Here is a 23,434-nt window from a genome sequence, read left to right on the forward strand (position 1 = left end):
GGCGGACTGTGGGGTGGCTCACTGGAAGGGAAATTTGAATCAAGGACAGACACCCTCACCCAGGGTGTAGAGAGAAGAAAAGAAACCAGCTCCTTGGAGAGCCCCCGCCTTTTCACCCCTGCATACAGCACGGGATCGTGGTCTGTTACCCACTAAAGGCAACTCCCTTTACCTCAAGGGGAGAGGAGGGCTTGGGGCAGGAGGACAGGAGTACTTAGGGAAAGCATCCTTTCCGTCTGACATCCCTCAGTTTTGTACTCATTGGGCTTACCTGTTATTAAGCCTGTGACCCTGCCTCTCTGACAAGGAGACCAGCAGACTTCTGGCGGCTGGGCTCCCACCTTCCTCAGCCTGTTCTTCCTCCCACCAGTACAAACCCCCTATTTCTCTGTTGATCCCCTTGGACTCCTGGAGTGTGCTGTTGAGTTTGCCCCTGGAAAGTTCTGAGATGGATTTTAGTAATCATTGATAATCTACTCCAAAGCCACACTGTGCCCAAGGTTGAAAGTTCATGCCCTCATCTGTTTCCCATCCCACATTCTTCTCTAATAGTCAATACAGTCTAATATCCAATACAGCTTATCAGAGCTTTTGCAATGGCATCAAATAACAGAGTTAAGATATTCCAATAAAAAAATACAAACCATCTAAGGATGCCCCATCACAGAGGTATATTGTGTAGTGAATAGGAAGAGGAATTCTAAAACCAGACCAGCTGGGTAAAAATCTTGGTTCTGAAGGACCTTGGCCAAGTTACTTAACCTTTTGGTGTCTCAGTTTATCTATAAAATAGATAATAATAGCCCTACCTCATAGGAGGGCTGTAGCTGTTGAATAAATTAGTGCATGTGAAAAGCTTAGCACTTGGCACACAGCTAAAATGCATTCATCACTTAACTTTAAAAAAAAAGAAGTTTTTGTATATAAACCCTTTCCTATTATGAAACTCTCAGGGAGAAATTTAAAATTCAGAGATTCAGTCCCTGGCAAGACATGAAAGTTCAAGGCTCCAGTCCCATATCAAATTATGTTGGCCTGTGAGTTAACATTCAAAGAATTTGAAGCCCTCCCCAATTCCTTCTTTTTTTTTTGGTCTTAGCCCAAGCAGTTCTCCATGCCTGTGTGCAGCTGGGAAGTCTTGAGCAGCTTACAACCCGGGCTCGCTCTCACTAGAATGTGCGCAGCTTTCTTGGGGTTTCAGAAGTTCTGGTAGTTCAATACTGAGTCTCTCTTGAGCCTCCCTGGAGTCTAGAGTCTTAAGAAGGCACACAAGAATATCAGATTATCAAGCTTACATCCACCACATTTGGAAAGCATGCCCCCCATCTCAGCCCTTTCTAAGCAGCATTGTTCCCAGTACTTCCTGTTTGCCAAGGGGAGGGAAGGAGGATGGAGAGAGCATCACCATGGTTTCAGCTTCCATTTGTACCTGTTGTTCAGAGTCCAACCTTTGCATTTAAACGGGATGAGGAGAGATCACCCATCACGAAGCGCATTTGGGACCTTTGGGGATTTGGGAGGAGCACCCTGTGCATACCACCTCCTCTCTCAGGAAGTGGCACCTGAGACCTTCTGGTCTGCCCTCAGAGTTTAGAAATTTTGCGATGGTGGCAGCTCGGTCACTTGTTGTGTCTTTCTTCTCCTTTCTGTCCTGGAGCCCTTGTTTCTGGCACTCCCGCGCTGGTAGTATCTGAGCTCTGTTTGGGGATGGAGCTTATGCTGTGTCTGTGGGCAGGGACATTGAGACCTGTGCCCACTGTGGTTTCCACTCCCTCTTACTGTGGACTTGCTGAGGCTTCTGGAACCTACTTCTTAGGGAAAGTTTTTCCCTTTTCATCCCACTTATTTGAAGAGGAGCATCGTTCTCAGCAGATTTTGGGAGGGGAGCTGCTGTTGACACGCTGGAAGCTTGGGGCTAGCACCTTGGCTGGGAGCCACTCACTGTCTCCTCCAGGTGGTGAGTGGGCCCCTTCTTTCTCTGCAGGCACAGGCTGTGCCTCCAGGATGCACTTGTCTTCTCCTGTCCCTTCTTCCTCTCAGGAAGGCTTCTTTGAGTTTCTAGGTGTTTAACCAGCTTCTTTTCTTGATCTCTTTCTTTCTCTAACACTTTTAAGGTACTACTGTTTGCTGGAATTGGTGCATCCTTTTTTTACTTTTTCCTTTACTTTTTGGTCTAGTACATTTCTTTTCCTCTAGATGCTGTTCCTCTAGATAGTCTCTTTTGAGTTCTCCCAGGGCAAGGGAGATAAAGTCAGTAAGTTCCAGGTCCGCTGAATCTTCTCTTCCCTGCATTGGATAATCTTACACAGGAGATACTCTCTTGTCTAAATCGGCCTGGGGTCAGTCTGGTCCTGCCTGGTGCCCCTTTCTAGGGTTTCTTCTTTGCTGTGCCTTCTCTTAGACTGAGTCCTAATTCCATAAACTTCTCAAACATGTTTCCTCGGGGCAGAGGCCATAGCTGTATCTCTGCCTGACATGCTCTGAGCATTCTATTCGGACCTCCCTGGTCTCCCCCTCGCCAGTCCAGAGTTAATGTAACCATTGGTATAACTGTCTCCATCCTTGAAGGTGTGGGTCCTCAATTGCTCTTACTATGGGTTTACTCTGTCAGAAGGGTATTTCTCCATAGTTCCTAGAAGTGAATTCTGGTTCCTTTGGGGGAAGCAGTTTGTCTGCTGAGATCTTGCGTCTTGTCTTCTTTTACTGGATTTTTTTTAAGCCCCAACAAGCACAGAGATATATCTCCCTCATTTCAGTTAGATCCCAGGCTATCTGTGTCTCACTTCATGTCTGTTGAACCAGATCTTCAAGGTCTCTTTTGCTGTTTTTTCCATGTCTAGTTGTTTGCTAAGATGTCAGCCTTTCTCCTAAGGGGAGCCCTCTCTTTCTCCTGCTTCATCAGTCAGCCTTCCTGCTTTTAATTTCTTGTTCTTGTTCCTCTTCCCCTGATAGGAAGATTACAATGTGTTTCTCTAACCTTCTAGCACCTCTTTGATTTCTGGAGTGAACCTGATTGTTGGAGGGACAGACCTTAGTGGTTGCCTTCTTTGTGCAAGCAATAAGTTGGTCAGATTGCTCTTCCAACTCAACCCAGGCTGAGCGCATATCTCCTTAATGAGAATACCTTTATTGCTTCTTTATTTATGAAATCTGCCACCCATCCACATATCTCTCACTTTGGATCTTGAACATCTAAAGCAGTGCTTAGCATTTAGATGAATAATAAATCTAGAGCCAGTGAGTTAGGGAGGAACTTTTGAGTCTGTGGGCCAATCACATGAGTGTAAGCTAAACCCTCTCACAGTTCCAACTCTTAGCCGTGAAGCTAATGCGTGAGAAAGAAACAGAATTCAGAGCAGCCTGTCTGTATTGCCTGCCTGGAGTTGCACTTAACAGTTTCTTCAAGACGTGGCTATAAAAGCAGCAGATAGTATTCTAGAAGCTCTCTCTATTTTGAAGAGAGCCCTGACTGGATATCTTTTTCTTTGTTTTTTTCTTATTTCTTTTTCCTTCTCCCTTTTCTCTTTTTTTCTTGTGGTAAAATATGCATAACACGAAATTTACCATTTAACCATTTTTAAACGTACAGTTCAGTGGCATTACGTATATTCACACTGATGTGCAACCATCAACTCCATCCATCCCCAGGACTTTTTCATCCCTGAAACTCTGTACCCATTGAACACTAACTCTCCATTACTTCCTCCTCTCAGTGCCTGGTAACCATTATTCTTCTTTCTGTCTCTGTGCATTTGACTATTCTAGCTCCCTTCATATAAGTGGAATCACACGGTATTTCCTTTTGTGTCTGACTTATTTCACTTAGCATAGTGTCTTCAAGGTTCGTCTATGTTATAGCATGAGAATTTCCTTTTAAGAGTGAATAATAGTGCATTGTATTGTATATACCATGTTTTGTTTATTCATTCATCCATCGATGCATTTTGGCTTGTTTCCACCTTTTGATCATTGTGTATGATGCTATTAGGAATACGGATGTACAAATATCTGTTTAAGCCCCTCCTGTCACTTTTGTGTATATACCTAGAAGTAGAGTTGTTGGATCGTTTGGTAATTCTATGTTTAATTTTTTGAGGAACCACCATACTATTTTCTGTTGCAACACCCTTTCTTTTATAGCCCAGTCCTTGCCATGGCCATGCCTACTTAGGTAAAAGTTGTGCCCATGTTGCTCAAGGTCGAGCTGCCGCAGCCTGCATCATAAAGCTTGAACTTATGCCAAGCCTGGGCCCAGGTTCAGGGGCTGAACTAGGCCTTCAGGACCCACTTGCCATTTGCTTAAGGCCCAACAGCATCCAGTGGTGTAAAAATAGCTGCTTGTCTTTGGACAGGGCCACCAAAGCGTGCATGACCTACCAAGGTGAAAACCCCTCATGGCTGTGCTGGCACTGCCAGCCCAGGTTGTAATGGTTAAAAGCCAGCTCCCAGAGTGTAAGGCAGGGTGTTGCACAATGCGGGTCACTGCCACTTGGTCCAACTCAAAGTCTCAACATCTAAGTGTTAACTTCTTCTCCAAATTACCTTTTGTCTGTCTTTCAGGGTTTCTGGCACATTTCAGGGAGGTGGGAGGTGGTATGCAGTAAATGACATCTCTCTTTTCTTGGGTTCTGAAGGAATTGTGAAAGAATACAGAAAGAATTTGGAGTGTTTATGAAAGAGAAATCCCTTCTCTTAGAAACCAAGGGATGGGGAAGAGGAGTTTCCTCTCTAGCAGCTTTGATGTGGGAAAGAAAAATAATAATGCTCGCTTTTGAAGGCCTACCCTGTGCCCTGTGATTGGCATATATATCTCATTTAATGCTCATAACGTGGCCGTGAGTTCATTAACTCTGTGTTATAGAAAGGGAGCCTGAGTCTTGGGAAAGGTAGGGAATGTCCCCAGGGTCTGATGGTTGGGGTTTCATCTTGAGTCTATGTTGACTGCAAAACCACTTGGCCACACTGCCTTTTCTAAAAAGATGTGGATAGGGAAACATGCTGTACAATTGCTTTAACCCCTTTTCCCTTAAAACAAAGAACTCTTATCAGCCAGTTCCTTGGTTTTTACAAATATTTTAGCGAGTGGGTCTAGCAAGGTAGGTAAATTTTGTTTCAGTGGTTAAGACTTCTATATGCCCTCAGACAATAGAAGGGCAATGGTAGTGGTGAGGGTTGAAATACAATTGCTCTTAAAGGGTAAAGCAACCATACAGTGCTTACTAATAACTCAGCTGAGCCTGTCTGTTATGCAGGAAACCCTAAATTAGGAGTTCGGTTATAGAGCATGAGTGTTATATGGAAAGAACCCAAGAAAGTGCCCATTTTATAGAAAATCATTTGCTGTATAGAATGTGTTGTACCTAGCAACATATGTGTGGGCCACTGGCTGGAACGGTCACAAGGCTTATATGAAATCTGTGTTCCTATTGATAGACACATTGGCATAAGAGATTTACTTTTGTAAGGACCTCTAAAACGTAGTATTCAAAGTTGTAAAAGGGGAGAAAAATGTCTGAGAAAGAATCTAAGATTGGGATTTATCTAAGTAATTCTTTTATATTTCAGAAGTTATTTTACTTAAAGATTTTCATGTGTGGTCATTACTGGGAATGTCATAATTTCAAGTTTTGTTCATTCTGTCTGGATTAATATAGATTCTGTCTGGATTAATATAGATTTTGTTAGGATATGGTTTACTCTGGTTAATAAAAGTCATCTAAAATGACTTAGGACTTTTTAACGTCTATCACTTTCTTTCCTGTTTAATTGCACACAATACCCCAAAATCGCATTTGCCCCTGGCCCAGTGTACAAAGAACAGTTTCTTAGTAAGTAGAAGAAGGTGATGTTTTTTTCTCTTTTGGATCCATTTACCTGGACTCATAGCCTTTCACCACAAAACCATGGGAATACGAGCAATTACAAAAGGAGTTTTAACACTGCCGTTTTCTTGACTGTTGCATTATCTCTTGACATGGTTTTCTAATATATGTTTCCATGTTGAGGAATTTTTAGGCTTTTAAGCCTAGGAGGAATAGACTTGGTCTATTCTGATTTACTTAGAAAAAGTACTGACTTATGTCAAAAAACCTGCTTTTTTTTTTTCCCCTGGTTTTCCACTAGCTAAGCTCAGGACCTTTGCTATTGCTAAGTCATTTGACCCCTCCGAACCACATTTTTCCCTATTTTCTAAAAGGGAATAATACCATATACTTTCTCTGAAAACTTCTAAGGAACTATTTTCTCTCTTAGCTATAAAATTTATGAGCTGATTTGTTAAAGTAGTGTAGGAGGTTTCAAAAGTGGAGAAGTAGGTTTTTGTTTGTTTTCCTGTTAGAATCTGCCCAGGCACACTGCTGGCTAAGATGTCCTACTGTCATAACAAATGTGCTCAGCTGGCATCCTTGCAGGGAGAATTCGTAATCCGTGTGTGTGTGTGGTTGCCCCACCTGGCTCATGTTTTGGTTATGGTTTCCTTTTTCAAGTCAAGATTATCATAGTTTTATTCTTCTGAGAAAGACACGAACGTTTAAATTTCTCTTTGAGAAACATTAAGGCGCTTCAAGAGGAGCCTGGAGGTGCTGGAACTCCCCCTTGTGGGATTCTGAAATATGTTCTATAACAAATGAAACAATATAGTAGTTTGTTTTTGTTATGCTTCCAGCTAATAGAAGAATCTTACTTAAAATGGTAAATTGTAAATTCATCCATCCAGAAGCTTACCAAAAATGACAAAATATTAGGCTTTAAATCACATAAATCACTGTGCAAATAGGATTTTTAATTGTGTCCACAATTATAATTTTGAACTTTTTACATCTTGGTATTTGAAAAAATATTTTAGGGAATAGAATTGCCTTGTCAGGTTAAGACCTATAGTTAAATTGCTGTAGATTGAAAAAAAATAATTATAAATGTATATGTTCAAACCGTATTGATATGGGATTTTCTTTAAGATTTTTTTTTTTAAAGTTTCAGATGAGAAGCACATGCCAAATACTAGGTTTTGGTATATTCTTTCATTTTATAGCCATTGTTTGTTATTTTTAGTTTCTTGCCCTTTTCAGGCTTGCACTTTTCAAGCAAGCGTCTCTGGCTCTGTGCCCACTTCTCTTCATTCACCAGCTATATATTGAGTGTCGATTAAGCTGTAGGCATTGTGGCAAAAGCATCAGATAATGTGCTTGCAATCTGCTGAGGAAGACAGACCTTGAACATGTTGTTACATTATAATAAGGAATGTTAAAGAGGGTTGGGTAAAAGGTGCTATGGGTGGGAGGAACGGCATTTACCCTAACTGTGTCAGGGAGGATCTCCACAGAAATGATATTTAAGCTGGAAGACGAAGGATGAATTGGGTATAGCTAGGTGGAAGGGAGGGTGGATTGGGGATGCAGATTCAAAGCAAAGGAACAGTAACTTCAGAGGTTGTAAGGCAAAACAGCAGAAAGTAGACCAGTGAGGCTGGAGTATAAACAGAGAGGCGGAGACTAGGCAGGTGCTTGAGTTTTGTAGCTATAGGGAAGAATTTGGAACTTTGGCCAAGCAGGAAGTCTTTGAAGAGTTTTAAGGAGTTAGTGGTATCACCTGATTCACATGTTTGTAAACTCACTCTTGATTCAGCATGGAGAGTGAAGTGGAGAGGGCAGAAGTGGACACAGGGAGACTAGGAAGAAGTTACTGTACCAGCCTACCTACCTCGCTCCTTCCCTACCTCCTACTAGGGCAAGGATCCGTAAACTTTTTCAGTAAAGGCCTGGAGAGTGAAGGAATCAACGTGGCTGTGTTCCGATAAAACTTTATTTACAAACACAGGCAGAGGACTGTATTTGGCATAATTTGCTGACCCCTGATCTCTGGGGTATTAGGGATGAAGAGAAATGAATGGATTCAAGGACTGCTGAGAAGGTACAATCAATCTAACTTGGTTATGGATTTGTTTGAGGAGGGTAAGTCAGAAGGTGAAGTGAAGTTGGTTTCCAGGTTTCTGGCTTAAGCAGTTGTGTGAATAATAGAGCTGTCTGTGAATAATGGTGCTAAGACGAGGTATAGAGCAGACGTAGCTGCCTTGGGATGTGTGAGGATGCAGGCGATGCCCGGTCGTTGGTTGGACACATGGGAGTGCAGAGAGGTCTGAGCTGCAGAGATAAGTATGGGTGGTTTCAACATGTGAAAGAGCCTCCCCTAGGGAGAGCGTGAAAGGGCAGAAGACCAAACCTGAATAATGCTAACATCTGATGGGTAGAGGAGGAGGAGCCAGAGAGACAACCAAGAGAAGGACAAGTGGTTAATGTTGTTAAGTGCAGAAGGGTTGGACAAAATGAAAAGTTGCTATTGGATTTGGATATGAGGAGGTCATTTATAACTTTGGTGAAAGCAATTTCAGACAGTACTAGTGGGCTTTTTTTGTTTATGTCTTTGATAGTGGGACTTGTTCACAAAAAGACAAATTAAAACATCTAGTTCTTAAGATTTTAGGTTCAGTTCACAAATGGTATTATTCTGTTTAAGTCTAGCAGATACTAGCAATTAGTTTTTGAAAAAAGTCTCTGATTAATGTTTGGTTCCATTTACAAGCTTGGTTAAACTCCTTAACTATTTTTACAACATCTTAAAATGTAATATATTTTATTCTATGTTTTTATACTTTAATTGCTGAATGACAATTGAAGTAGTTAAAAATGTGTTTTTATATAATGTACTTAGGAAATTCTTATAAATCTAACAAATTAAATGTAATTGTGGTGATTCTACTTAATACTAAATCTTCCTTGAGTGAATAGACACTTACCCACAATTGAGTCTGCCAAGGATTTGGGGAATGGCTTCTTAGCTGACCATGATTTCCTGGTGTTCTGATTGTGGCTGCCAAGCCAAGTGCCTTTTATAATCACTATGCCAGACGCGTCAAACTCATCTAAAGAGGAAATCTCACAGCCAAGGTCCTTGAAATTCACATGCTGCACTACCTGAATTTTTTTTCCTTCCTGAGGAAGAATTGCTTGAGGAAGATTCACCCTGAGCTAACATCTGTGCCGATCTTCCTCTATTTTGTATGTGGGTCACCGCCACAGCATGGCTGGTGATGAGTGGTTTAGGTCCACTCCTGGGAACCAAACCCAGGCTGCCAAAGTGGAACGTGCCAAATTTAACCACTAGGCCATGGGACGAGCCCCTGAATTTTCTGTGTATTCCCTGTCTGCCGCCCCCACCCTCCCACCCAAATGGCTGTATATCCCTGGATTGGAGTTTGCGTTTCCTTGTCTTCAAGATGTCAATATCATCCTGTGTGGCTGTTAAGATCTTTGAACTTATGAAATTCTGCATTCTTTCCATATACTTTTGTCTCTTTCATCTGTAGCTCTTCCACATATGAAAAATGATAGCCAGTTGAATTTGCGACATCACTTATGGTTTTGTCATAGCTTTTAAGGTCGTTCTACAGATGGAAGGCAGACATAAGAACAATTGATTGACTATTAGTGGGTGAACCTACTTTAAAATAAAAGTAGACTCCTATGTTGAAACAAAATGTTCAAAAAGCATAAGAAATGCCAAACTAGAGTGTTCCCATATATATTTAGGACATATTTATCTGCTTCCATAATAGGAATTTTCGTGTTGCCCAAGGGAGAGCTTATGATTTCCATTAATGTAAGCTCAGTGACAGATTTTTCTGTTTTATTCACTGTTGTATTTTCAGTAAATAGTGTAATACTCAGCATATAACAGATATTCAGATATTTGTGGAATGAATAAATAAGTGAATGAGTGAATGTAGTTTCTGAATAAATGATAGATTGTTTAATATTAATACTGGAGTGAGCCTATTGTTTCTAAGTATTTTTTCCCCCTTTTTTCTTCTTTTAGGCAGAAACCACTAATAGTAGCCTCTTGCAGGTGCAACTGGAATGCAGTTTACATAATAAAGTGTGTCAGCAATTAAAGGTAAAATAAAAAATGTAGTGTTTTCTCTCTCCTTTCCTTCCTGCCTCTTTGCTTAGAAATACAAAATAAAACAGCACATTCTGTTCTTGGAGAAATACACATGTCCTTACCTTAAGTGCTTTTCTTTTTTATAAAATTTGAAATCAAAAAGTTTGGGTGATTTTTCGAGTTTTTTCTTTTTTTCCATCCCTCTGATCTCAGAGTTGTTATCTGGAATCTGATGATATTTTACGGCTACAAATGAGCATAATTCTAACGATGGAGAACTCTTCAAAAGAATTTGAAGAAACCACACAAGATTTGTTAGATCATCTCTCTATTATTTATGTAGCTACAGATAAATCTGAGACCTCAGGTAAGGTGGAATCTTTCAAAATTTTTATTATCATGTGTCTTGATTAACCTGCATCATCGTTCTATAGCATTTACTTGTAGATGATATCGTTACACTCTAAGACAAAGGGCCTGTGCTTTCATTGTTAAGAGATTGTAATACTAACTGGTTCTCAATCTGCAACTGCTAGTGCATCTGTATTATTTTGGAATAAATTCAGTGGCAACTGCAAACCATTCTGAGTTTCCTTGGGAATAATTTTTCTTGGCATTCTGGAGATAGTACACAAATTAGATGGACACAGCAATCTAATATAAATATTCACAAGGTATTTGAAATCTTGTGTCTCTTGTTCCACTTTTACTGATTTGCAGAAGCTCACTTGACCAAATCATGCTATTTTATTCTTTTAATAGTTGATTGGATGCTGGTTGTTCCCAGATTCCTGACAAGTTAGAGTAGTGTGAATTTTAGTGTTCATTTCTATGAATTCTATCTTTGAAAATGTATGTCCTACTTACCAGAAATAGCATAGTTCATCAGTTTGAATTTCTAAGAACTTTTGTAGGAGATACATATTTTATGATCCATGACATTTATAATGTAGGGTTTGCTATTATCCGTTAGTTATCAAGACTGTTCTGGTATGTGAGTGTATATATATATATATATATATATATATATATATATATATATATTTAGAGAAAGAAATGGTACCAAAATGTAGTTTTATATTGGCAGTCTTAATTGTTGGTCAAACATCATTTACTTTCCAGTCCTCAGAATTAGTTCTAGTGTGACGGATCAGCAGGAGAGCTTTCAGTCCTTTGGTTCATAGTTTTGGGTAATTCTCAGAATGGCCAGGTGGACATCAATGTAGAGAAGACCCTGATCCCATGAGGGTTAAAAGGAAGGCCATGTTTTGAGATCCCAGGCTTTTGTTTTTCCCCAGTATGGTCATCTAAATAAGGAAATGCGGGACTCTGTAATCAACAGGAGAACATAACTTTATTTGAAGCTGTTAGTTTCATCCGGAGGAGAAACAGTGTGACCCTAGATGGGTAGTTCTTCCTCATTTAGAGAGCCTATGTTGGGAGGTCAATCTTTTTGTAAGGGTCCTTTTTCTTGTGACTTAAAAGAACACCCAACAGAAAATAGCTCCTAGTTTCAATTTCAGTATTGAAAAATGAGTCACATTTTTTATAGAAACGTGTAATGCGATATTTTAACGACTATATTAAGGTGCGAGAATGAGATGGTTCTTTGTTTTAATCCCATTACTCTGATTCTTTTGGACAGATGATTCGGCAGTAAATATGTATATATTACATTCAGGAAACAGCCTTATATGGATACAGGTAATTTTAAATGCTCACATAAGGTGACTATTAAACTTACAAGTGTATATTATTTTTTTTTTTTTTTAAGATTTTATTTTTTCCTTTTTCTCCCCAAAGCCCCCTGGTACATAGTTGTGTATTCTTCGTTGTGGGTTCTTCCAGTTGTGGCATGTGGGACGCTGCCTCAGCGTGGTTTGATGAGCAGTGCCATGTCCGCGCCCAGGATTCGAACTAACGAAACACTGGGCCGCCTGCTGCGGAGTGCGCGAACTTAACCACTCGGCCACGGGGCCAGCCCCACAAGTGTATATTTAATTACAGAACATGAGAAGTTTTCAGAGACAGATACAAGAACACTTGTCTCTATTCTCTTTTGCTTTAATTTAAGCCCTTGCTTGATCCCATATTTGATGAAGCTTATCAGCACCCCCTTCATGCTGTTAGAGACACATCTCCTGCGCAGTTGCTGTATATGCTTGTCTGAGCTACTTAGTTATTTTAACAGAGTTGATTCAAACTGGAGAAGTATTCTCCCAGCTGGGAGGAGTAATGCTGGATTTTTTTTTGTTATAGGATGTACATCATTTCTCACAAAGAGATGCTCTGTCTCTGCAGTTCGAACCCGTACTCCTACCTACTTCTACGACAAACTTTACAAAAATTGCCTCTTTTACTTGCAAAGGTACAAATTTTAAAAATATTGGAAATTGTCTTTTTATTTTTGTTAACTAGTTGTTAGGGTGGCAGTTGTTTCTGTGAAATGACTCATGGCTACAGATTAGGCATGGTTTGAAGAAAGTGAATGAGTTTCTTTCAATACCACACCCTTAATAGTTCTTAGACATGGCATGGTGGAAAAAGCTATTATTGTTGATGCCACTTTTATTCTGCCACATATGGAGGATTTTGAATTTAGAGCTTACCTCAGTTGGTGATTTGAAAGACTAGGATGTAAATGTGTTTGATGGATGTGCTACTTTCATAGATAGAGAGGTTTTGCTGGCCCAGTTTTGTTTCTTTGTGTAGAATGCAATGCAGAATGTCACGTGAGTATAAACCCAATCCTAGCTTTAGGTTGTTAAGAGTTAAAAAGTTCTGTAAAGAAATACAAATGGATTTTAAACATATGAAAACATTTCCTGCCTCACTTCTATTGAAAGAAATGTTAATTAAAGCAACAAGTACTGAGATGGATAAAGATGAAAAAGATTGTTAATATTCTGTGTTGGTAATGATTAAGGAAAAAACACTCATATTTTCGACAAGAGTATAAATTGATATAGGCTTTTTAAAAGCGAGGGGAAATGGACAATCTCTATGAAAATTTAAGATGCATGTGTATGCTCTTCGATCCTTAATTCTACTTTTAGGAACTTATCTACAGATATACTCATATGTATTCAAAATTATACCTACAGAAATGCGTGTTGTTTGTGACAGCGGAACAATGTAAACATCCACTGATAGGAGACTGGTTAAATTGTGGTTCCTCTCCAGGGGAGTGTAGTCTGTAGCTCTTAAAAGCATACATGGAGCCAGCCCTGATGGCCTGGTGGTTAAAGTTTGGCGCACTCTGCTTTAGTGACCCAGGTTCCATTCCTGGGTGCAGAACCACACCACTAGTCTGTCAGTAGCTGTGCTGTGGTGGTGGCTCACATAGAAGAACTAGAAGGACTTACAACTAAAATATACAACTATGTACTGGGGCTTTGGGGAGGGAAAAAAAGTGAGAGAGGAAGATTGGCAACAGACGTTAGCTCAGGGTGAGTCTTTCCCAGCAAAAAAAAACCCCCACTAACTTAAAAAAATAAAAAGCATACATAGACGTGTGATGCAAGCAGTGTGTACATCTTGTTTTTTTTAAAGCATATCTATGTAGTTGTGTATGCATAGAACACCTGGAAAGATCTTCAAGAAACTGCTAACAGTTGTTTCCTCTAAGAAATTGGGAAACGGGTGAAAGGTAGACTTTTTCACATTTTTTGTTAGTGTGTGAATTTTTTTGGAACCATGTATACAGCTTAAAAAACACAAGAGTTGGGTGTTAGTATCAGAGTTAAGAATCAACACCAGTGATTTGATATGATGACCTAGCTCAAGCAAAGCTTAACAGTGTTGTTTTGATAAATCAGCAGCATTTTGAAATGCATTTCCACTTTCCCTCTGAGGCTCCTTCCTGCTATTTAGGTGTCTTCCTTTCTTGCTCATCCCTCCACATGCTCCTCTCCACCCCAGCCAGCTGAGCTGCTTGTGTCACCTCTGTCATCTCTGGCAGACCCAAGGACTTTCCTCTTATTTACGGTGAATACAGATCTTTGCAAAGGGAAAGCCACAAAGCGCTGACTCTTTTTTTTTTTTTCCCCCCAAAGAAGAAATGAGAGGTTGGTTTGAAAAAGCGAAATGGTGGTAGTAGACACCAGGTTCTAGATAATTGGCAACAAGCTGGTCAAGACAAAAGAGGAGTGTTTGAGAAAGGATGTTACCATTTAAATCTGATGCATGATTTTAATGGAGACAGAAAAGTGAAATAATTAAAAAGTTATAAATAAAACATATATCTTGTTTTTGTTCAGGCGTGATGAAAGCAAAGATACTTAGGCTTCACTTTTATTTCTTTATACCTCAAAATAGCTACATCATGTGACAGTGGCATGAAAGAAGATGTAAAGAAAACAAAAAACACTCCAACACTAAGAGCATGCCTCTCCTCTCCTGTGGTTCAAGGGTAGGTGAAGTCTGCTTTCCCTGAAATTGTGTTACCTTTTTTGGTCTAGAAATTATTTTAAACTATAACTGATAAGGCTTGTGTGATTCTCTCTCTCTGGACTTGCCGTCATGCATCCGTGCTGCTAATGCATTAATGCATAATGCGTTAATGCATCACAAGCAGTAAAAGGGCTCTTTGCAGAATGGGAAAGAGGAAGCTGAATGATTCAGTTCATGAAACAAATTATGGGAGAAAAATTATTGGCTCCGTTTTTCTGAGGTGCAGTCAGGTCCTGGTTTTGCTCTGGTGGCCTCTGTGAGCTGTCCTGGTCCTCACCAGGCCTCTTTCCCTCTGGCCTTCAGATGATCCACTTGGGAGCAAGAGCGTTGAAGAAACGGATCTGTAAGCTCATTTCCAGCGCCAACTTTCGTTCTCTGCTCTTTTGTACAGCTCCTCTTTTTGCAGTCAGGGGCTCATTCGAGTGCTAACAGTTGTCTAACACTCATGGCTGATAGCATGCACGTCCTGTGTTCACAGGTATTTTAGAATGGACTCCTCTGCAACCCAGTTTCACATAGAGACTCACGAGAACACATCAGGAGTTTGGTCAATGTGGTACCTCAACCATTTTGATCGTAGTGTTGTATTAAATGACGTGTTTGTTTCCGAGGAGACCAAGCGCATTTTAAAGGTACATATTTTTTATCCAAGTTTTAGGTTATTGTAAGCTTTGTTTAAGGTCAGATGCTATGAAATTAGTATTGATAAAATTTAATTTTTACCTAATGATTTTTATAGCAAGCATTTGTCTTTTTAATGTTTTCATAATTACTTTTATGATCTCTTTTTTAATTTTTTTAAACTATTGTTCAAGGAGCTTAAAGGGACCAGGATATATCCTTTAAGGATTTTCACACTTAATGTTATTAAAAAATATCATAATGTATAGTTTATACTGAAAAGATTATGTTTAGTAAAAATAAGCCTAGTTCATGATAAAATAGGTTTTGGTAAAATACTGCCTATGAAAATTTCAAGATTACTTTTGTGAAATTTAAAAACAGCATATTAAACATTACATAAAACCTATCATTCATCTAAAAATCTTTCATTCTTTGACCTGGAAATAATTGAGTAAAATTATATTTTTCAGAAGTATGGAAGAACTATAGTATCATACTTTATAATGATTTTAATCATAATTAGTGTTAGGAGAAGTAATTTCTCTTGCTTCTTTTCTTTTTAGATTCTGAATTTCACTGGCCCTTTATTTCTACCTCCAGGCTGTTGGAATATATTTTCTTTGAAACTTGCTGTTAAAGACATTGCCATAAATCTATTCACCAATGTATTTTTGACTACAAACATAGGTGCTATTTTTGCAATACCTCTACAGATTTACTCAGCGCCCACCAAGGTATTGTTTGCAACTCTATATACGTGTTAAAATTTTTATAAAAATTACTGTTTCTTTTTATCATCTTCTAGTGCTTGGGTGTTATTGGCTGAGTTAAGCTCATGTTCTTTAAGGCTGTTTAAGAAATTGAAGGATATTACCAGGCCACTCTTAGATGGGAAATTGTTTAAATATGGAAATCTGTCTTTGAAAAGAGTTTCTATTTTTCATAAGATAATTTGAAGTTCTTGAAAGAAGTAAGGCGTTACAAGTAGATGAGTCTCATCTTCATTTATTTCCAGAATTTGTAGAGTAAGGAAGATGTGCTTGCTATAGAAAACAGAGTTGAGATTTTAGTACATATTTGCAAGGACTTCAAATAAATTAGATGGTTAAATGCTTTATTTAGACCTCTGGTAAGTGACTCTCAGTTGCTTGTAATCTTTGAATTTCTTTAGTGGGCCAAATTTAAAGCCTGAAGGGTTCACAATTAAGAAAATGCTTTCTAAAATCTGGGCAAATTGTATTTAATTTAGATCTTTATCTTAAACATGTCTCATTTTTTCTTGATGTTTATTTCTTTTCATTTAGTTACTGTTATTGCTTCTTTTTGATCCAAGCTATTCTGTATAACACCAGATTCTAATTTTTCACTATGAGACATTCATGCAACCATCTTTATGATTTTTCTCACTTATTAGCGTTGGTGTTTCATAGATAGGAATGCCTCATGTTTAGCTATAAGTTTAAAGATAGGACCTCTAAAATTAAGCTAAACAATATGTAAGGTTAATTCCATTCATCCATGTTTTGAGCAGGGGATATTTCTTAGAAATTTCCTTTTTCCAGTCAAGAGATGCATAGAAGAGGGGGCTGGCCCCGTGGCCGAGTGGTTAAGTTCGCGCGCTCTGCTGCAGGCGGCCCAGTGTTTCGTTAGTTCGAATCCTGGGCGCGGACATGGCACTGCTCATCAAACCACGCTGAGGCAGCGTCCCACATGCCACAACTAGAAGGACCCACAACGAAGAATACACAACTATGTACCGGGGGGCTTTGGGGAGAAAAAGGAAAAAATTAAATCTTAAAAAAAAAAAAAAAAGAGATGCATAGAAGAGTGAGTGGGGGAGGGAGCAGGCAGGTTTCAGGGATGTCTGGAAGTAACAAGTCTGTGCTTTCCCAAGCTGTAGGGAATGGAACATTAATTAAAATGTCCCGAGTAGCATGGGAGTTGCTATAGATTGGCATATGTTTATGAGAGGATGAGAGTACAGGTTTTTGAAAAAACCTACTAAGAGTGTCCTGAGACTAATTTGATCTTTAATCCAGAAGGCAGCTTGGTGTCTTTGGGGTATGAGTATTGATTATGGTACAGAATCCACTGTCACGATCCTTCCTGTGAGAGAGAGTTCACAGCTCTCATTCAAGATTAAAGGAAGCTAGGAAATCACTTTCTAGTTATCTGGCTTCTGGTTAAAGGGAAGTTCACTGAGGTGGAGGCCAATGTCTGCTTTGCATTTGAGTGCGTTAGGATTTTTATGTTTAGTGTTGTGTTTTAAGTTATTCATATATCACTTTTCAATCTAGGAAGGGAGTCTGGGTTTTGAAGTGATAGCACATTGTGGCATGCATTATTTCATGGGAAAATCAAAAGCAGGTAAGTATCTTGCCCTTAGGCTTTCTCTAGAACTCTAGTTTGGGGTCGGGTGGGAAGTAGTGAGGAAAGTTAGCATTTGTAGATGGAATAGTTAGTCCTGTGAATGTCACTGCATCCTATTCTATTCTTAAAGAGCAGAATCATTAACAGAATGGCTTGAAATTGTTAAGAATCCTCCGAAGACATCCACAGTGCTGGTGTAAATAATGCCCCCTTAAGTAGCTTGTACTTTCATAAGAGAATTTTTCAAACACATTATTTGATCATCCTAGCAACTGTGTCTCCAGGAAAAATGGGAAGGTTATTCTGGTCCTCTTATAAAAGGGCTGAATAGAAGTTAGTAAAAATGATTTGGAATTGCATTTGAAGACCTTAGTTACAGGAGCATAAACATCTCATTGAGGGTGCTAGTTGTTGTGTGAGACCGAAGGCCACAGAGTGTGGATATAGAAGCTACTTCTGGGTTTTTTTTCCTGCCTTTCTATTTATTAAAATATTTAATCTAAGGAGAGTATTATAGTACAGAGATTTCTTTTGGGAAATTCTCACTTTTTTATCCTGATATGCTCTTTAGCACAGATGAGACAGAACACATAGACCAGAGAGGGTGAGGTGAACAGGAGACCAGTTTATAAACATGCACCCCCTCCAGGCTGAGCCCCTGGTCTGTGCCCTCTGAGGAGGACTGCCATTGGTCTGTCAGTGTTCCACATGGTACCCCAGACACTGGCATCTACATGGAAGCAGTTTGGGTTTTTAGATTTAAAGCTATTAAGAAATGGTCCAAATATAATTTTAACTCGTTTCAGGGTGTATTCATGAGCCATGTGTCTTTTGTGTTATCCCCTTTGCATAATTCGATTTAGTTTTGTTTATACATGTTTGTTTCATTTGATCTATCATTTGCCCTTGAGTTAGAGGGACTTTAGTCAAGCAGTCCAAGGAGAGGGGTGTTTATCCACTTGCCCATCCTCTCAGTTTGAGAAGATCAACAGTCAGCCCTTGGCATTATTTACCAATCGAATTGCCTTTTCTCTAATTCTAAATATGAAATCTGATCTAACTTTTAGAAAATCCAAATTGGGAAGGGAGCCTTTCTCTGGATCGATCTACCTGGGATGTGGATTCCGAACTTGCAAATAAATTGTATGAAAGATGGAAGAAATTTAAAAATGGTGACGTCTGCAAGTATGTCTTCCCCTGTCTTCCTTTCTTGTATTCAGCACTGGGGAGAAACAATCACATAGTACTTTTTTGAAATTGCAGTACTGAATTTTTAATAATTGGTATTTTTCTTCAGCCTTTTATTTTGACAAATTTCAAACCTCAGAAAAGTTGAAAGTATAATGCAATAAATACTCAAATATTCCTCATCTGGATTCACCAGTTGTTCATATTTTGCCATTTTTGCTTTATTTCTGTCTCTACATCTGTATCTATGTGGACACACTCACACATTTTCATTTCGCTGAGTCATTTGAAAGTAAGCTGTAGATATCATGGTACTTCAACCCTCAGTACTTTATTAGGAAATACTTTATGGATTATTTTGACTTTTTTCCTCAAGTTTACATTCATGTTAAACATTTTTGGGAAGAGTACTAATTACTTGATTGGTCTTGTGTTCTTGTCATTGCATCACCTCAGGAGGGACATAAATGCCAATTTGTCCCATTATTGACATTGCTAAGTTGAATCATCTGACTCTCTCCTTGTGTGTGTGATGGATCTCTCTGCACTGCAGACACGTTTTTCCTTTTGCAATTATTAAGTAATATGTGCTGTGATAATTTAAGATCCTATAAATTTCCTGTTCCCTAAGAATATTTCACCCCATGATTTTAGGATTCATTGATAATCCTCGCATGGGGAGGATCAGTTGTTAGATCAATGGCTGTAAAATGATGATGTGTCTAATTATTTTGTTCATTCTCCATTCTTTTTAAGCATCACTGTGGATTCTTTGGTCATCAGCACCATTACCATCATTATTTTTGACGCTAAATTGTCCCAGATTTGGCTGATGAGAGCCCCTTCAGGCTAGCTTGTGGGGTCCCTTTAACCTGTTCCCATCATTCTTTGAGCCCTTCCTTTCTTTCCAGTAAAACAGCATGTTCGAGGATCATCTTTACTTTCTCTTCCTCAGACCCAGAATAAGCCATTTTTTCCCCCAAGAGTCCTTGTTCCTTTTAGTAGGAGTGATATTTAGTGAGTTCCTTTTTTTTATATCAAAATTATTTTTCATCATAATTTCTTTCTTTATGGATTACACAGGAGGACTGTTTTAGGAATGACTCGCTTTGCCCACTTGAAGAAATCCAAGGAGTCAGAATCGTTTGTTGTCTTTCTGCCTCGTTTGATCACAGAGCCGGGCCTCGTGTTAAACTTCAGCGCAACCGCCCTGAGGAACAGCGTGGTGAGGATCGTATGCCTTTCACCCTCCTCGTCAGTGACACCCCAGCTCTTGAGTTTTTACGTTACCAGAGTCTTTCCACCTCAAGAATATTGTTTTAGAACAAAAGTTAATTGGAATTCACTAAGTGACACACATATGCCATTCAGTGCTTTTAGTAGGGAGGTGTCCACAGGACAAAATAATGAATAAAACTCAAAGCAGACAGAAAGTGCATAAAACAAACACATTTTATGATGTTTGTATTTAATTCGCAATCTGTCAGCAAAGAAAGTATTCAATTGCAAACAACCGAGAACATCTTGACTAACACATGGTTAAACAGGAGTTAGTTTGCTTCATAACGAGCAGCTCAAAGGAGAGAAGTCTCAAGCTGGTGAGGTGGCTCTGTGATGCTGTTGTCAACCAGGCTCTGTCTGTTCGCTCTCCCACTTCAGCGTGTTGACTCCTTCCTGTGTGTGCTCCTCTCATTGAGCTCCACGACAGGAAGAAGGGCAAAGGGACGGAGGTGACACCAGCAGACCTCCATTCAGGTCTCCTAAGTCTCCTTGCCAAAGGACCATGTTCCCTATGATCTGAGTCGTAATTTAACTTCCTCAGGCACTCATTAGGTTTCTTAGGGATGACATCCTCAGACTGTTCTGAAAAAATTTTTTACTTCGAAATAATTTCAACTTAGAGAAGACTTTCAAGAATAGTACCAAGAACTACCCCAATAGCCCTTCACAAAGATTCATCAGTTTTTAACATTTGCCACACTTGCTTTTTTATTTCCCCTCTCTCTCTTTCCACACACATATTTTTATGAGCCATTTGACAGTCAGACATTATGCCCCCCTGCTTCTAACTGCTTCAGTGTACATTTCCTAAGAACAATAACATCCTCTTACATACCAGAGTATAATTACCAAAATCAGAAAATGTAACATTAATCAGAATAATGTTATCCAGTCTGCAGTCTGGATTCAAATTTTTCCAATTATCCCACTAGCAAACTTTGTAGCAATTTTTTTTTCACTGGCTCAGGATCCAATTCAGGATCTCGCATTGCTCTGTCAGGTCTTTTTATCTTCTTTAATCTTCCTCAGCCTTTCTTTGCCTTTCATGGTGTAGAGATTTTTGAAGTGTGCAGGCCATTTTTTTTTTCAAGAATGTGCCTCGATTTGATTCGTGTGATGGTTCCCCGTGATTAGATTCAGGTGATGGATGCTTTGCGGGCAGATCTCTGGAGTAACGCTGTGTCCTTCTCGGGGTTTTTATTGTCCTTTCCCCATCTCTAGGTGAAATACTTTGTGGTGAAGAACCCTTCCTCTCTGCCAGTCTCCTTGCAGCTCCTGCCTATCGCCTTGTATCCTAAACCTGAGGCCGCAGTGCGTCTGCTCCACAAATGGTAAAGTCCCCGGGCAGGGAACACTTTCTGATGGGCCGTTTGGGAAATCCTGTTAAGACTTGAAATTCTTTCAAGTCCTTCACATTTTTCACCCAGGACCTGTGCTTGGATGCACATGGTATTAACCCATGTACCTTGGGCACCCTGCTCCTTGGTACATATAACTTGATGGAAATTTCCAGTTGTGTTTGTTACGTGGCATCTTTAGCGTTACTATGTCAAATCCAGTTCCCAGCAGAATATTCTTGTCTTTGTTCAGGGAACCTTTACAATCATGATCTTTCACATATACTCCTAAAATTTAGAATCTACATCATGATGATCTCTGGGCAACACAAGAAGTGAGTTTAGTGTTTTAGTATATTTGAATCTAGTGTTGTTAAAGAAGATAAGATGAGCGTACTGTTGGTTCATGTCTGTTATATCTTATTTTCACGCAACAATCACAGTTTCACTTAGAATGTTTCCTCCTTTTGGCTTGGTTGGATCTGCTCTTATCCTAGGGTTTCTCAACTTCAGCACTGTTGACATTTTGGACCAGATGATCCTTTGGGGGACGAGGGACTGTTCTGTGCTCTGAAGGATGTTTAGCAGCGTCCCTGGCTTCTACCCAACAGATGCCAATAGGACCTCCCCAGCTGTGGCAAGCACAGATGTTTCCAGACATTGCCAAATGTCCACTGGGAGATAAAATTGCCCTTGGCTGAGAATCACTTGCTATCAGGTTCTATAGCCATGAACCATTTGGAGAAGAAAAATTGCTTCATCTTTAGAGCTTTTGTCACCTTATGCTTCTTTACATTCTGTGCTGCCAAAGCCATTCATTCACAGTATTTACGGAGCACTTACAATATGTCAGGTACAGTTGGGGGGGGGGGCTGGGACACAGTAGTGACGGGACATGAACTGGATGTGTGTGCAAATACACATGCTCACATATATATAAACATGTATATGTGCACACATATATTATTCTTTCTTTATTGGCGATCTGAATGCTATTTTAAACATTTCTTTCTTTATAGGTTTGGCACCGATCTGCAGATGATTAATTTCACAACCGGTGAATTCCAGCTCACCAAAGCTTGCCCCTACCGGGTAGGATATCGTCTTTAAACAGAAAAAAGAATGCTGACGAACCAGACACGTAGCATATGGGCCTCCCTGATTTATGTTTCAAATGTCTTTGCGTAATACATGTGGCTCTCTTATTTTTATATTCTAGGCATTAAGTATACATAGCAGGTTTTTCCAATTAACTAATGCAGCAGGAGTCCACGGTTCATGTTAGCCTGTAAAGTATTTTAATTTGATGATTTAGATTCAAGTGAGTGAAGAAATAACAATTGAATCAGAGCTATGTAGAAAACCATAAAACTTGAGACCCCAGAATGTATAATTCTTTTAAGATTCCTTGGCCCCTCTCAAGTTCTTTTTCAGGCAAGATAAGATAAAACCAAATACATTTAAAAAAAAATCTCTTAAACTGGCTTCATGTTTGTAGCCAGTCACCCAATTTCCATAATGTTCACCTCACCTATAAAAAAGGATTTTTCTGGGGGCCAGCCCCATGGCGTAGTGGTTAAGTTTGGTGCCTTCTGCTTTGCCAGCCTGGGTTCGCAGGTTTAGATCCTGGGTGCAGACGTACACCACTTGTCAGCCACGCTGTGGTGGCAACCCACATACAAAATAGAGGAAGATTGGCACAGATGTTAGCTCAGGGCTAATCTTCCTCAGCAAAAAAAAAAAAAAAAAAAGGATCTCTCTGAAATTCTTAAGCCTCTGGACACTCATGAGGTCTTGCAGAAATACTTCAGAGAAGGAATAAACATGTCAGGTGGCGAGGATGTTTGACTGGGGACTTGGCAGCCTTGTGTCTGAGTTTTTGCTCAGTAGTTCTGTGGCTCATCATGTGTAGCTGAGTGTTTTTCTTACAGGTCTTCTATGTATGAGATCAATTTAGAAGTGGAACAGCTGTTTAAAAAAATACACATGTACACATATGTGCATAACTGTATTTCTAATACTCACACATATTTAAATGCCTCGGGTTTATTTTTCTTTCTTCACACTTATCCTTCCAACCATGTACTATTGGCTTTAGGTTAATGTGAATAATAGGAAGAGGGAGACCACAGATAATCTCCAGCTAAGAGTTAAAACTAATCAAAGCAACTTTTTAACTAGATTTTTAACAGAGACGTATTTACAGTAGGAAACACATGAATAGCAAGCGTTCCTCTCTCCATGTC

At 39.4% G+C, this 23,434-nt stretch overlaps 1 protein-coding gene across 1 annotated transcript in view; it reads left to right on the forward strand.

Annotated features, from left to right (window-relative positions):
- The window catches only part of TMEM131L (transmembrane 131 like), a 150,495-nt gene that overhangs the window by 89,031 nt on the left and 38,030 nt on the right, over positions 1–23,434 (forward strand). Inside the window, exons 8-19 of the mRNA XM_046656334.1 lie at positions 9,871–9,948; positions 10,150–10,303; positions 11,582–11,640; positions 12,196–12,304; positions 14,254–14,347; positions 14,867–15,020; positions 15,576–15,746; positions 17,310–17,379; positions 18,450–18,567; positions 19,654–19,795; positions 21,073–21,182; positions 22,208–22,280. Coding sequence (XP_046512290.1) covers positions 9,871–9,948; positions 10,150–10,303; positions 11,582–11,640; positions 12,196–12,304; positions 14,254–14,347; positions 14,867–15,020; positions 15,576–15,746; positions 17,310–17,379; positions 18,450–18,567; positions 19,654–19,795; positions 21,073–21,182; positions 22,208–22,280 — 1,332 coding nt within the window. The remainder of the gene's footprint in view (positions 1–9,870; positions 9,949–10,149; positions 10,304–11,581; positions 11,641–12,195; positions 12,305–14,253; positions 14,348–14,866; positions 15,021–15,575; positions 15,747–17,309; positions 17,380–18,449; positions 18,568–19,653; positions 19,796–21,072; positions 21,183–22,207; positions 22,281–23,434) is intronic.

This window comes from Equus quagga, chromosome 3 (assembly GCF_021613505.1).
Source record: "Equus quagga isolate Etosha38 chromosome 3, UCLA_HA_Equagga_1.0, whole genome shotgun sequence".
NCBI lineage: Eukaryota > Metazoa > Chordata > Mammalia > Perissodactyla > Equidae > Equus > Equus quagga.